Source organism: Stegostoma tigrinum, chromosome 14, assembly GCF_030684315.1.
Source record: "Stegostoma tigrinum isolate sSteTig4 chromosome 14, sSteTig4.hap1, whole genome shotgun sequence".
NCBI classification, from domain to species: domain Eukaryota; kingdom Metazoa; phylum Chordata; class Chondrichthyes; order Orectolobiformes; family Stegostomatidae; genus Stegostoma; species Stegostoma tigrinum.
In genome coordinates, this window is record NC_081367.1 from 54,611,499 (window position 1) to 54,626,144 (window position 14,646).

Below are 14,646 nucleotides of genomic sequence, written 5' to 3' on the forward strand. Positions count from 1 at the left end.
TTGTTGCCATGATGTGGTGGTGTGATGGTAATGCCATTGTACTCACAATGCAGAGATCCAGGCTAATGTTCTGGAGACATCGGTGTTACATCCCACTGCAGCGGTGATGAAGTTTGTTTTTAGGAAATAATTTGAATTAAAAGATAGCCTAATGGTGACCATGTAAACCCTTGTTGGAAATCTGCTGTCCTTACCTTGTCTGGCCTACATGTGTCTCCAGACCCACTCCAATGTGGTTGACTCTGGAATGGCTGAGACGGCTAAACAGTTGAAGAGTAACTAGGGATAGGCAGTGATGCCCATATCCCATAAATAAATAAGACAAAGGCTTTTAGGACACTATAACATCATAAATGCTGCAAAAATATAAGACATATTGATATAAGGGGGGTAATTCCCCAGCTGATGAACAGGAGAAATCCCAAACGTCACAGCACAAGAAAATGCCAACAGAGGTTAGAACTGTAGTGAAACCACAAGCCAAATGCATTGGAAAACTTCAGGAATTCCCAGAGAGGGTCAAAGAAGAATTTGTATTTTCAGAATTTAGTTTGAAACCGAGTTGACGCCCTTGAAAACATTTTTCCTTTATTTTTTAGAATGTCTACCAGTCTCCAACTCCTGCTCCAGTTCCAGCCCCAGCACCTGCTCCAGTTCCTGCCCCGATTTCCACTCCAGCTCCCACTGTGAGTGCTGCAGGCGTGAGACCAGAGGATGAGCTTGAACGTTTGACCAAGAGGATGCTGTACGATATGGAGAACCCACCATCAGACGATTACTTTGGTAAAGTACTGAATAAAAGTTTTACCTGATCCAGATTCAAATGAATTTCCAATAAAGATCTATCCCTTTCTTGTCTGTTCACTACAAGTTTTATTCATTCATTGGATGTGCCTTTTGCTAGACTTAATGCAAATCCCTAAAGTGCTAGAAAAGTGATGAGCTGTATTTTTGAATTATTGCTGTCCATATGACACAGAGTCCCCAGAATGCTGTTCAGAGGGGAATTCCAGGAATTTAGCTCAGTGACAATGAAGGCACAGTGATACTTTTCCAAACGGTTGATGTGGTGTACATGGATTTCAGCAAGGCGTTCGATAAGTTTCCCCACAATAGGCTATTGTACAAAATGCGGAGGAATGGGATTGTGGGACATATAGCAGTTTGGACCAGAAATTGGCTTGCTGAAAGAAGACAGAGGGTGGTCGTTGATGGGAAATGTTCATCCTGGAGACCAGTTACTGGTGGCGTACCGCAAGGGTCGGTGTTGGGTCCACTGCTGTTTGTCATTTTTATAAATGACCTGGATGAGGGCTTAGAAGGATGGGTTAGTAAATTTGCAGACGACACTAAGGTCAGTGGAGTTGTGGATAGTGACGAAGGATGCTGTAGGTTGCAGAGAGACATAGATAAGCTGCAGAGCTGGGCTGAGAGGTGGCAAATGGAGTTTAATGCAGACAAGTGTGAGGTGATGCACTTTAGTAGGAGTAACCAGAATGCAAAGTACTGGGCTAATGGTAAGATTCTTGGTAGTGTAGATGAGCAGAGAGATCTCGGTGTCCATGTACACAGATCCTTGAAAGTTGCCACCCAGGTTGACAGGACTGTTAAGAAGGCATACAGTGTTTTAGCTTTTATTAATAGAGGGATCGAGTTCCGGAACCAAGAGGTTATGGTGCAGCTGTACAAAAATCTGGTGCGGCCGCAGTTGGAGTATTGCGTACAGTTCTGGTAACCGCATTATAAGAAGGATGTGGAAGCTTTGGAAAGGGTGCAGAGGTGATTTACTAGGATGTTGCCTGGTGTGGAGGGAAGGTCTTACGAGGAAAGGCCCAGGGACTTGACGCTGTTTTCGTTAGAGAGAAGAAGGTTGAGAAGTGACTTAATTGAGACATATAAAATAATCAGAGAGTGAGATAGGGTGGATAGGGAGAGTCTTGATGGTGACGGCAAGCACGAGGTGGCATAGCTTTAAACTGAGGGGTGAAAGATATAGGACAGATGTCAGAGGTGGTTTCTTTACTCAGAGAGTAGTAAGGGAATGGAACGCTTTGCCTGCAATGGTAGTAGATTCGCCAACTACAGGTACATTTAAGTCGTCATTGAATAAACATATGGACGTACATGGAATAGTGTAGGTTAGATGGGCTTCAGATCGGTATGACAGGTCAGCACAGCATCGAGGGCCGAAGGGTCTGTACTGTGCTGTAATGTTCTATGCTCTAAGTCTGGATAAAGTGTGGCCTGGAAGGAGTTGTGAAGGTGGTGGCGTTCCCATATATCTTCTGGCCTAGTCCTTCTAAAAGTTTGTAGTCATGGGTTTGAAAGGTACTATTGGAGGATCTGTGCTGAGTTGTTGCAGTGCATGGAATCATAAAGTGCAGAGGAGGCTTTTCAGCCCATCAAGTCTGTACAGCCAAAAGTCACAGCTACCCACATGAATTCCAGTTTCCCACACTAGGCAGGCTGTTGTAAATAGTACATATTGCTAGCATTGTCTCTCAGTGGAGAAGGGAATGAATGTTGAAGACGGTGAGTGGGATGTCACTCAGTGAGCTGCTTTGTTTTGGATGGCATGTGGCTTCCTGAAAGTTTCTGAGTTGTCTGCATCTAGGCATGAGACTGACTTGAGATTTTTGTGGATATTGGATAGGATTTAAGAGACCGGAGGTGAGTTGCTGGCTGCAGAATTCCCAACCTGCTATTGTAGCCACAGCATTTAAATGGCTTGTCTTCAGTTTCTGAAGATATTGTTAATGGGGGAATTCAGTCATGGTAATTTCACTGAACCTTAATGGGAGGTGGTCAGGTTCTGTCTTGTTGGGGGTGGGCAATAACTGTCGCTTGTGTGGTGTGAATGTAACTTGTCACTTATCGTCTCAAGCCTGGATATTGTTCGGGTTTTGCTGCATTTGAACATGGGCTGTTTTGGTCTGAGGAGTCACAAATGGAATTGTCTATTATGCAGATATCAGTGAGCATTCCCAATTCTGCCTTCTAATGGAAGGAAGGTTATTGAAGAAGCTGCTGAAGGTGGTTGCACCTTGGACTCTATTGTGAGGAATTCCTGCAGTGATATCCGCAGGCTAAAATAATTAGAATTAGAATTAGCTTTATTGTCACATGCACTCAGATGAGTACTGTGAAAAATGTACACATTGCCACTTACGGCACTATTTTAGGTATAAAAGTCCCTAGGTCCTGCTCCTTCAGTTCCAGTTCTTAGAAACATAGAGAAATAAGAAGTTCAGCATTGCAGATTTTCGGAATAACTTACAAAATAGAGAAAAAAAAAGTTCAGAACAAAGGTCTCCCAACCCAGTCCATACTGGCTCCCAGCCTCCAGTCCACACTGGGCCTTGACTTCAGACTGTGCCGGGCTTAACCTCAGGATTCACAAGACTGGAAGACCATGCTTCTCCAACACCCATAATCACCTTCCTTTGTGCTGGGTATAACTCCAATCAGCAGATTTCCCCTAGTTTCCATTGATTCTAGTTTTGCTAGGACTCCTTCAAGACACATTCCGTCAAATAAGCCTTGACATCAACAACAATCATTCTCTCCAAACTCTAACATTCGGCTTTTTGTCTGTGTTTAAACCAAGGCTTTATTAAGGTCAGGAGCTGTGTGTCCCTGGCAGAACTCAAACTGAGCACTTTAACCAAGGCCAGTCTTATTCAGATCCTTAACTATCTTAAAACTAATCCTGACCTTCTCAGGAACATTTTTCAATGTAGCCATTTTATTCCAAGGACTTCACGTGTGTCCTTCTCAAAGTCAAAAGTGAAATTAAATGAATTTTTCTCTAACAATGGACATTTCCCTTGAGTTTAAGAAAAAGACAAATTTCAGAACTCACTAATAAACCTTGAGTCCCTATTATTTGCAACACTGGGTCACAAAACAATCCAAACTAAAATCCATTCATGGTGGAGCCAGGCCTCCGCAACTGGATTTTAAAAGAAATCACTCTGGCTACTAGTTAATAACTCATAAACCAGAAACTCAAATCACAACAATTGATATAAAAAATTGTCGATATAAATCCCACAGTTCACATCATGCTATCACCAGTCAAAAACACCACTTTATTCTCTGTCACCGTGCCTCCTGGTTTACCCATGTTGGAGATCAAGTGAGATCAGCTGTTGTCTCATTCTATGACGAAGTGGACTTGATGCTCCAAATGGTCTATTTCTGATCCCCTCTTTTATAATCTTAGCGACAGAAGGGCAAAGGGTGGTGGAGTATTTCATCACACGTAGATGGCAGACGTGCTGTGGAGATGCATGGAAGAGAGACACAGTGAGGGTAAGAAGATGAAAGATGGATAGATGGGCAGATGGACACAAGATACCACAGGGAGGATGAGCAGGCATTGGGGTTGATGAGGGCATTGGGCATAAGGAGTGAGGCTTTGAGACGAGGAGGGACGTTTTATTTTTTATCTTTGCATTTAAACTTTGATCACAGTGTCCGAGTTCCCTGGCTTTCCACCCAATCTGCCTCAGGAAATTAGCAACCTCTTTGTTTCTTCCCAGGTCACTTGTCCTGAGTCCCAATCCAGCCCACTGAAAATGGGAAGTGTGGACAGCCATTTTTAAAGGTCAACATCAAGGTTTCTCCCTCTCAGCACGCTCAGCTCAGGCATGAAATTCTGGTCCATTTCCACTGTTTATGAAATCTAAGATCTCATTCATTCAATATGCCCTGCCATTTGTAAAGATTGATAAATATGAACCCCTGGTCGCTCTGTCCCAAAGCAAACTTCAAAACTCTATCAACAGGTCTGTGTTGTGTGCCCTTATCCCTTCTGCTAAAATGCATCACCTCACATTACTCAGTATTAAATTCTGGCTACCACTTTTCTACCTATTCTGTTAATCTATCTCTGTTCTGTTGCAGTTCAATGGTATTCTTTTTCACTTTTTGCCACTAAATTTTACCCTGTATTCCAAGATTGAGGTCATTTATGTATTGAAAAAATATAGCGGTCTCGGACAGACCCTTGGGAAACATCACAGTGAAACCCCCCACCTCCAGTTCGAAAAACAACATTAAATATGACTCACTGCTTTGTGTCCCGGTGCCAATTTCTTTATCGAACCTTGGCCCAAACATTTCATAAGCCTCAATTCTGTTAACCAAGTGTTTTATGCGGTACTTTTTCAAACACTTTTGTGAAACCCGCATAGACATCTTGCACCGCCTTCAACATTCTCTGTAACTTCATCAGGACATTCACTTCAATTTGTGAAACACCTTTTGAAAATTTGTGCTGCCTCTTGTTAACTATCTTAAACTTCCCCAAGCTCCTGTTCACTTTTTCTCCCCAACCAAGAATTCCAAAGGCTTACCCATCAACTGATGTTACTAACAATCCCATTGATAGAGCTAACATGAGCTTTTCTTAACAAAAAATAAAATTGGCATTCTGCTGCAGAAAGTGAATGAATAATTAAAGATAAGGAGATAGCAGATGATTTAACAGATATTTTGCATGGTTTTCACTTTAGAAGATAACTGGGCTAGTAGAGAGGATTTTAAACCAAAAACTGGGGGGTGAGGGATGAAATTTTGGAACTGGTGATCATAATATGATTGAAATTCAGTTTGAAGGAGAAAAGAGGGGTTCCAGGACTAGTGGGTCCATGTAATACTCCGGATATAAAAAAAATCGAAACTGGAAAGGAGGGAGAAACTCAAAAAGTTACAATACCAGAAACATCATACTGAGCAAATTTTTGGAGCTGCGGACTTGTATGACCTTGGATCCTGATGAACTTCATCCTAAGGTTTTAAAAGATATAAAAAACTGAAAGAACCGTAGATGGTGTACATCAGGAACAAAAACAGAAGTTGCTGGAAGAGCTCAGCAGGTCTGGCAACATCTGTGAAGAAAAAAATCAGAGTAATCGTTTCGGAGTACTGAGCACAGTAATGGTCACCTTATTTAAGGAAGACTGCAAAATGAGGTAGTTCCGAGAAGGTTTACCAGACTATGATCTGGAATGAGGGGCATGTGTTACGAGGAAACATTGCACAAGTTCAGCATGTTTCCAATGGAGTTTAAAAGAGTAAGAGTCAACTTGATTGAAACATGAGAAGCTGAGGAGCCTTAACTGGGTGGAACCCAGACAAGGGCTGGCACGGTGGCTCAGTGGTCAGTACTGCTGTCTCGCAGCTCCAGGGACCCTGGTTCAATTCCAGCCTCAGGCAACCGTGCATGTTGAGTTTGAACATTCTCCCCATGTCTACGTGGATTTCCTCCAGGTGCTCTGGTTTCCTCCCACAGTCCAGAGATGTGCAGGTTAGATTGATTGGCCATGCTAAATTACCCCTAATGTCCAGGTAGGTAGATTACATGGGAAATGCAGGGTTACAGGGATAGGATAGGGAGGTGGGTCTGGGGTAGAATGTTCTTCGTAGGTTTAGTGTGCACTCGATGCATTGAATGGTCTACTTCCACGCTGCGGTGATTCTATAAAGACTACCACATAATGTTATGATGGTAGCTGTCTATCTGATAAGTTGTGAGATCCAGGGCAATTATTAAGAGAAGAAAATCCCAACATTCCATTATTTGAACAAACTACAATAAATTTTCTGATACAATTTAGAGCATTAATCAGCACAATCGACAACATGCAGTGGACTTTGGTCAAAATCCTGAGGCACACATCAAATATCAAATTCAACCAAGATGGATCCCGCCCAGGGTATTTCTGCAACACCACCTCCCCACCCCCTCAAAAGGCAGTGTTAAAACGGTGGGTAATTAAACCTGTTTAAGCCTCACAAAGAATTAGAATCCTTCACTTCTGCTGATCTGGCCTTGAAAGCCCCTCTGAAGAGCTGCCCATCACAGACTGTCTTAGGGGTTGCTCCCTCTCTGGTAGATCGCCCCCCTCTTCTGGGTCAGCACTCCCTTGGACACAGAAGCCTGCACTACAGCACATGTTCACCAGCACCTCTCTCACTGATTGCTTGCTTCACCAAGCTTATCTTCTGCCTGAGCACCAATTTTGCTCAGTTACTGCGAATACTGAAAATGGGCTTTTCAATTCCCATTCTGTTATACTGAGCTATTAACAGCATCCTGCTTCTTGAGAGCCACTGTGCATCCAGGACTTTTCCTTAGCCCTGACTGCAACATCGAGCTGCCTAATAACTGCGAGAACTTGACCCGAGCTCCAACAGTACAGTCATAACCAAATTCTCTTGGGATTTACCTCACCATCCCCTACATAGAGCTTCAGTGGATGTTCAGTTATCTTCCCTGTAATGTAGTGAAATATCAGCACTTTTAACATGGAGTGCACTCTCTATCTCTCTTACAATTGAGTGCCTGTAGTCTTTCAAATTACTCTTAAGTGACACTGAAATCTCTTCAGTGATCTATTGAGCATCTTACCATAAGCTCCTCTTCAAATGCTGGGGACAAGTGAATAGTGCCAACGAGCAAATTCAGAGCTGTCTACCCCATAATGTTACCAGCTATAAATGACCAGGTTTTTCAGTTTTCAGTGCAGAAAAAAAACCGTTGTTAACCAGAGGATTTCATCACAAGAGGATGTTTACACTTTGGGGAAATCTACAATGTGTGGTGGTTGAAGGATGATGATTTGATCACAGTTTAGCAATCGTTGGCTGGCCATTTAAGGCAGAGATAAGGAGAGTTTTTTTCACACAGAGGGTCATGAATTTTGGAAGTCTGTTCCAGAGAAGATGGTGAAAGCAGAGCCTTTGAATATTTTCAAGGTAGACTTCGATAAGTTCTTGATAAGCAAAGGGATGGAAGTTTATTGGGGGTATGTTGGACTGTGGAGTAATCAGGTCAGCCATAATCTTGTCGTATGGCATTGCACAAACAGGGGCTATGTGACCTACCCAAGTCCATAATGCGTATGTTGATAGTTTCTGCACATTATCCCTGAATTTTCTTGAATGAATACTGCAGAGTCTGGCAATCTGAAACATAGAAACAAGAGTAGGCCTTTCAGGTCATCGAGCCTGCTCTGCCATTCATTATGGTTATAGCGAATCATCCAACTCAATAGCCTATTCTTGCTTTTCCCAGATGTCCTTTGATCCCTTTAGCTCCAAGTGCTATATGCCATCCATCTTGAAATCAGGCAGTGTTGAGACTTGATTGCTTTCTGTGGCAGAGAATTCCACAAGTTCACCACTCTCTGTCTGCAGCAATTTCTCCTCAACTCGATCCTAAAGAAAATCAGAAAATGCCAGAAATGCTTAATAACTCTGGTCGCATTGATGGAGAGAGGAACAGTTATGTTTCAGGTCAGTGATATTTCATCAGAGCCCTCTAGATCCGACATGTAAAGCGAAGGAGGGACAGGAGACTTACCCCTTCAGGCAGAGTCTGGAATCAAACTCAGGCTCCGATGGTTAAAGATTTCCTGGACCTGGTCCCACAAGCTAACATAATTGTCAGCAGTACTGATTGGTAGCCAATGTAGTGTCACTGGTTGAGAGTAGATTCACAAGTTATTTTCTCATGGTCACTTCTTAATTGATATTGAAGGAATGAACAGTTGGACAGTTTTATATAGTTGATCTGAAATGTTACTTTTCTACTCAGTCTGCAATTTGGAAACCTATTCACAGCCTTAGCATGGTGAGATAGAATCAGTGGGAACGACAGCACTCCCTCCAAACATTCGTGTGTTCATATTGAACAATTTGTTCTGTTGAGACAAAATGAACATTTTGCTCTGGCAGCGTCGTTCAACCCCCACAGATTACAGCACTCTGCCTGTACACTGGGGATGTGGTAGTCGGATATGCTGAACCGTTGTTTAGCTCATATCATTCCAAATGTAACAATTTCTGTGTTACGAGTATTTTTTCAAGAATAGCAAGACTCTTCCTAGGTTTGGCAGAGCCCCTGCGTTTCCAGGGAGAGCTTTAAATGTTTGTCTGTTTACATTATTGGAGAACAGCACCATCTCCAAGTGGCTGAAATAACCTGGCTTTGTTCCAATTTTAAATCTTACATTTGTACAACACAGAAGGAGGCTGTGTGACTGAGCTATGTTGGTGCTTTTAAGAGCAATCCTGGTAGTTCCATACTCCTCTCTTTCTCAATAGTCTTCAGTAGTTTCCTCTTTAACAATCTAATTCTCATCCTAAAGTTTCTTTTCAGACTTCTTTCGTCACTCTTCCAACATTGCTACAAGGAAGGATGTTATTAGACTGAAATGGGTGCAGAAAGGATTTATTGGAGGGTTTGAGCTATAAGGAGAGATTGGATATACTGGGGCTTTTTTTCCCTGAAAGGTAGGAAGCTGAAGGGTGACCTTGTAGAGGTTGTTAAAATCATGAGTGGCATGGATAAAGTGAATAACTGATGTCTTTTCCCCAGCCAGGGGTCCCTAACTTTAGAAGACATAGGTTTAAAGCAAGAGGAAAATATTTAAAAGAGTCCTGTGGGGCAACTTTTTCACACAGTGGGTGATACTTGGAACGAACTGCCAGCAGGAATGGTAGAGGTGAGTACAGTTGCAGCATTTTAAATACATTTGAACAGGTAAATGGATAGGAAATGAACGTGAACATGAAAATAGGGATATGAGCCAAATGGGACTAGTTCAGTTTGGGGTACCTGGTCGGCATGGACAAGTTGGGCCAATAGGCCTGTTTCCATGCTGTAAGACCCTACAAGCAGTGTATTTAAAATAATGTAGGGAGGAATAAATAATTGGTTTACCTCCCATACAAGGGGTAGCTGGAATTTGAAAGTGAGAGAGTTATGCTTAAGTCATTCAGAGTTGTGGACTGACCCAACCAAGAGGAAGTGAACATTCACTGGAATGATATCAGGGCTAAAAACATTAAATTATGATGAAAGATCACACAGACTTGGCATTTTCCTTGAGTTTCAAACTTGACAAGCCATCTAATTGAAGTATTTAAAATCTGAATGGATTCAGTTAAGTGCATCAAGAGAAATTATTTCCTCTGGTGAGAGAAGTCCAGAACAAAGAGGATTGTTTACATACACTCTCGGGGGATGAAATCATGGAGCACTTTTGAATGCAAAGAGTTATGGAAATCTTGAATTAACCTACAGACATGTGGTAGATATGGGTGCAAGTCAGTTGGAGCTTTCTGAACTGAAAAACTGTATGGAAAGAGATAAATGATAACGAACGATCACTGTGTTTACTCTATGGATCACCATAGAAGAAATATGCAAACAAACTAAGGAAGTTAGTAAAAGAAAATAAAAGAACAATCATAGGGGATTTTAATGACCCACAATGAATTGGCCAGAGAAGCTAAGTAGAAGGAATAAGGGATTACGTTTTCAATACTACGTACAGAGCTTCTTTCTAGCCGAGTGTATAAGAAGTTCCGCAACAGAGGAATTGGTACTCAACCTGGTTGTGTGGAATGAGTCTGAGTAGATAAATAAAAGCAAAAGTAGGGGAGTGTTTGGACAGTAGTGGCTGCAATGTAATATTATCTAAGATATTATTTGGGAAGCGCATAATTATAAAGTGTGGTAATAGATTGGAGAAAAGCTGGTTTTAAGGTTTCAAGATAGAACTGAGTAAATTAAATGGACAATAGTGGATCAGCAATAAAGAACTCAAAACAATTTAACTGAAGTCAATGATTGAACCAAATAAAAATGAGAAAATATGGATGAAAAAAAGAGTTAAGGGAAAAATTAAGGGTAAGGGTAAATATAAATATGTTCATAAACAACAAGGAAACACATAAGAAGAAAGAATGCAGAGTTACAAACAGACAAATACAAATTCGAAGAGAATCCATACATATTAACACACATTATCACATTCCTTATAGGCAAAAAGAATTCACCCAAATATTGCACCGTTATCTTGCAGTACCTGCTGCAACTGGTACAGCCTGCTACCACTATGTGTAGACTGTAGAAGGAGTGGATATTGACAAGAGTGAATAAGGCATTAAACAAACTGAATGGGCCTAGATAGTATCAAGCTTCTTGATTGCTGTTGCATCAGATTCAAGGTCAGATCCCTGTAGAGAATGGAGAATCTTTGAGCGGCAGGAGAGAATACACAGGATACAGTTATACTCAGCTTCTTACCTGCTCTTGTGGTCAGGGTCATGATGTGGCAGATTCAGTTAAACATCTGGTCAACGTTGACCTCAAAAATGTTGGTGGGAAAATAGTTGAGTGGAAAAAAAATAAAGTACGAATAGTGCAAAGTATTGGGCACCCTGCTGGAAGCATACACAGGTTATTCTGGGTTGTCTGCAAGGAGATCAGGTCAGAGGCACGAAAGGAGTCCTCAGGAAGAGACCATAAAACCAAGGAAGTGCCCAGCAACTAAGTTATTCCTCAGTTTTGTTATTGTATTCAAGAGTTTGCTTTATGGAGTTTCTGTTACATAAAGAACATTTTGGAACATTCACAGAAAGAGTGCAGCATATACACAGCCAATGATAAATTATGGGATGGAGCGCAAATTTTGTCAAAGATGTAATGTTTTGAGAAGATTTTTAAAGGAGCAGTTACAGAAGCGTTAGGGCACAGAAAGAGGCCATTTTCTCCAACGTTTCAAATAAGTATCTATTCCTCTTGCTGGTCATTTTTCCTTTTCAAACCATTTTGCAATCAGAAAGAACCCTTTGTAATCTTGAACACTCCAATTACACCCTAATCTTCTTAATTATGGTGTGTTTCCCTGTACCTCTGAGCACTATTTCTACTCAAGTAATCATCTGATGCCCTTCTGCATGTTTCAATTGAACCTGCCTCCAACACACTTTCAGGCCATGCATTTTATACCCAAACTACTTGCTGAGTGAAAAATGTGTTATTCTCACCTCACATTTGCTTCTTCTGTAAATCACTTTAAATCTGTGTCTGCTGGCTCTTGACCCTTTTATGAATAGGAAGCTTCTCCCTGTCCAGTCTATCTAGCTTGTTCATGATTTTGAAAACATTTTCTTGGCCTCCTCCTCTCCAGGGTGAACAGCCATAACTTCGTCAGTCCATCTTTGTGACTGAAATTTTTCATCCCTGGAGCCATTTTTGCAAATCTCTTCTGCACTCTCTACAGTGTATAATGTCTGTCCTATTATGTGGAACCAGGAACAGCACTTGGAAACCTTCATTAAAAGATAGAAGGGTCCAGAGAACAGAACCCAGACAACTGGAGGACCTATTCTAGTGAGAGGAGGAAGAGAGTACAGAGTAAGGTATTGTTTGTGCAAAAAGATAATAGAACAGTAAGAACATCATGCTAGAGAAACACAATTCAGTTTCCACAAACTTCAGGACTTGATGTTCAGTCAGCAACTCCAGAGCATGAACTCAGTTCTCCAGGCCCCTTCAGTTCTGAAAAAGAGTCATGCTGGACACAAAATATTAACTTAGTTTTTATCTCCATGGATTCTTACAGACCTGGTGAGTTTCTCCAGCATTTTCTGCTCCTTTGTCAAGCATTTGCAGTATTTTGCCTTTATTTAACTGGAAAAGGTGCGGTTTTGTCATTTCTCACCAGAGTTGAGAAGCTTAGGAGGCAATATGATTGATGTGTTCAAGATTTGAAAGTAGAGTCATCAGTGACATTTAAGCGAATGCCGGACATGCACATGGACAGCAGTGAATTGAGGGGAGTGTAGGTTAGGTTATTTTATTTTTGGGTTAGGATTATTCCATGGCACAACATCATGGGCCGAAGGGCCTGTACTGTGCTGTACTTTTCTATGTTCTATGATAAATGGTTCTTCCTGATAGCAAATTGTTTAAATGAAGATTAAGAAATATTTCATTTGCAGCAGCAACTCACGAAGGAGCTCACTGGAAGAACTTTGCTAAAGCTCAGACCACATTCTCTTTCAAATGGAATTGCATAATCAGTATATATTGCCCATCCGTAATTGCCTGGAAGAAGGTGCTGGTGAGTTGACTTTGAACCACAGGGACCCACAATACAATTGGGGAGGGACTACCAGAATTTTGACCCAAACACCCAGAAGGAATGGAGATATATTTCTGAGTCTGGATTTCTGAGCGGCTTGGAGGGGAATTTGCTTGTCTTGGTGTTGCTACTTATCTGCCATTCTGTCCTTCTAGATGGTAGTGGCTAGGTGCCAGGGAGCCTCGGTGTGTTACTGCAATGTATCTTGTAGCTAGCACATGCAGTTGCCATTGTGAGCTGGTGGTGAAGGGAGTACGTATTAAAGACGGTGGATCTGGTGCCAGTCAGGTAGATTGCTCTCTCCTGGATGGTGTCAAACATCCTGCGTGATTTTGGAGCTGCTCTCGTCCAGGCAAGTGGTAAATATTCCATCACACTCCTGATTTGTGCCTTGTAAATGACGCTGGGCTTTGGGGAGTCAGGATGTGAGTTGGTCACCATACTGTTCCCAGTTTCTGACCTGTTTTTGTGGCCACAATTTTCATATGCCTAGTGCAGCACAGTTTCTGGCCAATGGTAAGCCTAAGTTGTTGATAGTGTGTAGTTCAGTGATGCTAATGCCATTGGACATAAAGCAACAATGGTTAGATTCACTCTTCAGTGGTGATTACCCAGTAATTGAGGCATAAACATAACTTGCCCCTTGTTGGCCCAAAGTTGGATATTATCTGATTATGTTGCGTGCATACATGAACTGTTTCAGTGTCTGAGGAATCACAAATATCGCTGAATATTGTGTAATCATTCCTGAAAATTCCCACTCTGACCTTATAACGGAGGGAAAGTCAATTATGAAGCAGCTGAGGATGGTTTGGCCCAGGAGACTACACTGGGGAACTCCACAGATCCTGGGAATCAGCTGATTCACCTACAAGAACCACAATCCTCTTCCTGCATAATCTTCACGAATCAAGCTCACACAAACAACAATTAGACAGCAAGCAGATAATTTGTTTTACCAATGTACTTTAAGGGATAAATGTTAATGTACTGACCAAGACATCGTGGAGATTGTCTAATTTTCCATTTCTCTCAGTTGTGCAGAGGGCAAAGGGGACCTCAATTTAGTATCTCATTCGAAATACAGCCTCATAGTATAACTAATGCTCCAGCATGTACCCTGAACAGAACACTTTATTACCTTATACACAACAAGCAATAGCAAAAAGAATGCCCTAATTATTCACTTGTTTCCTCCATCTGATGGCCAGGATTTATTTTGGATTCTCTGATTGCAGGCTGCTGTACCCGTTGTGGGGAGAGTGTTGTTGGAGACGGTGCTGGCTGCACTGCAATGGACCAAGTTTTTCATGTTGATTGCTTCACCTGCATGACGTGCGGTCACAAGCTCCGAGGACAACCCTTCTATGCTGTGGAGAAAAAGTCATACTGTGAGGCCTGTTACATTGTGAGTATTACAACTCGTCATTATTATACACAAGAAGGAAGTTTGCATCCTAGTTTTAAATAGCAAGATGAGTTCACAGCTCAGCAATCTTGGCATTGACATTACTAGCTCTGTTGCTTAATATTAAGCATTCCTGGCACACAGAAATCTGCCAGTCAGACATCTAGGAAAGTATGTTTTAGTCAGTATGGACCTTGTGTGTTATGCAGAGAAAGTTCATTTTGTTGAAGATTTTCATCTTGTACTCATCAAGTCAATTCCTCGGAATATTAATGTAAGGGGAAACTAACC

General features: G+C 41.7%; 1 protein-coding gene across 8 annotated transcripts in view; it reads left to right on the plus strand.

Moving 5' to 3' along the window:
* The window catches only part of lpp (LIM domain containing preferred translocation partner in lipoma), a 371,701-nt gene that overhangs the window by 309,561 nt on the left and 47,494 nt on the right, over nucleotides 1-14,646 (plus strand). For all 8 annotated transcript variants that reach the window (XM_048542845.2, XM_048542847.2, XM_048542849.2 and 5 more), the window contains 2 exons: nucleotides 600-783; nucleotides 14,186-14,355. In XM_048542845.2, coding sequence (XP_048398802.1) covers nucleotides 600-783; nucleotides 14,186-14,355 — 354 coding nt within the window. The remainder of the gene's footprint in view (nucleotides 1-599; nucleotides 784-14,185; nucleotides 14,356-14,646) is intronic.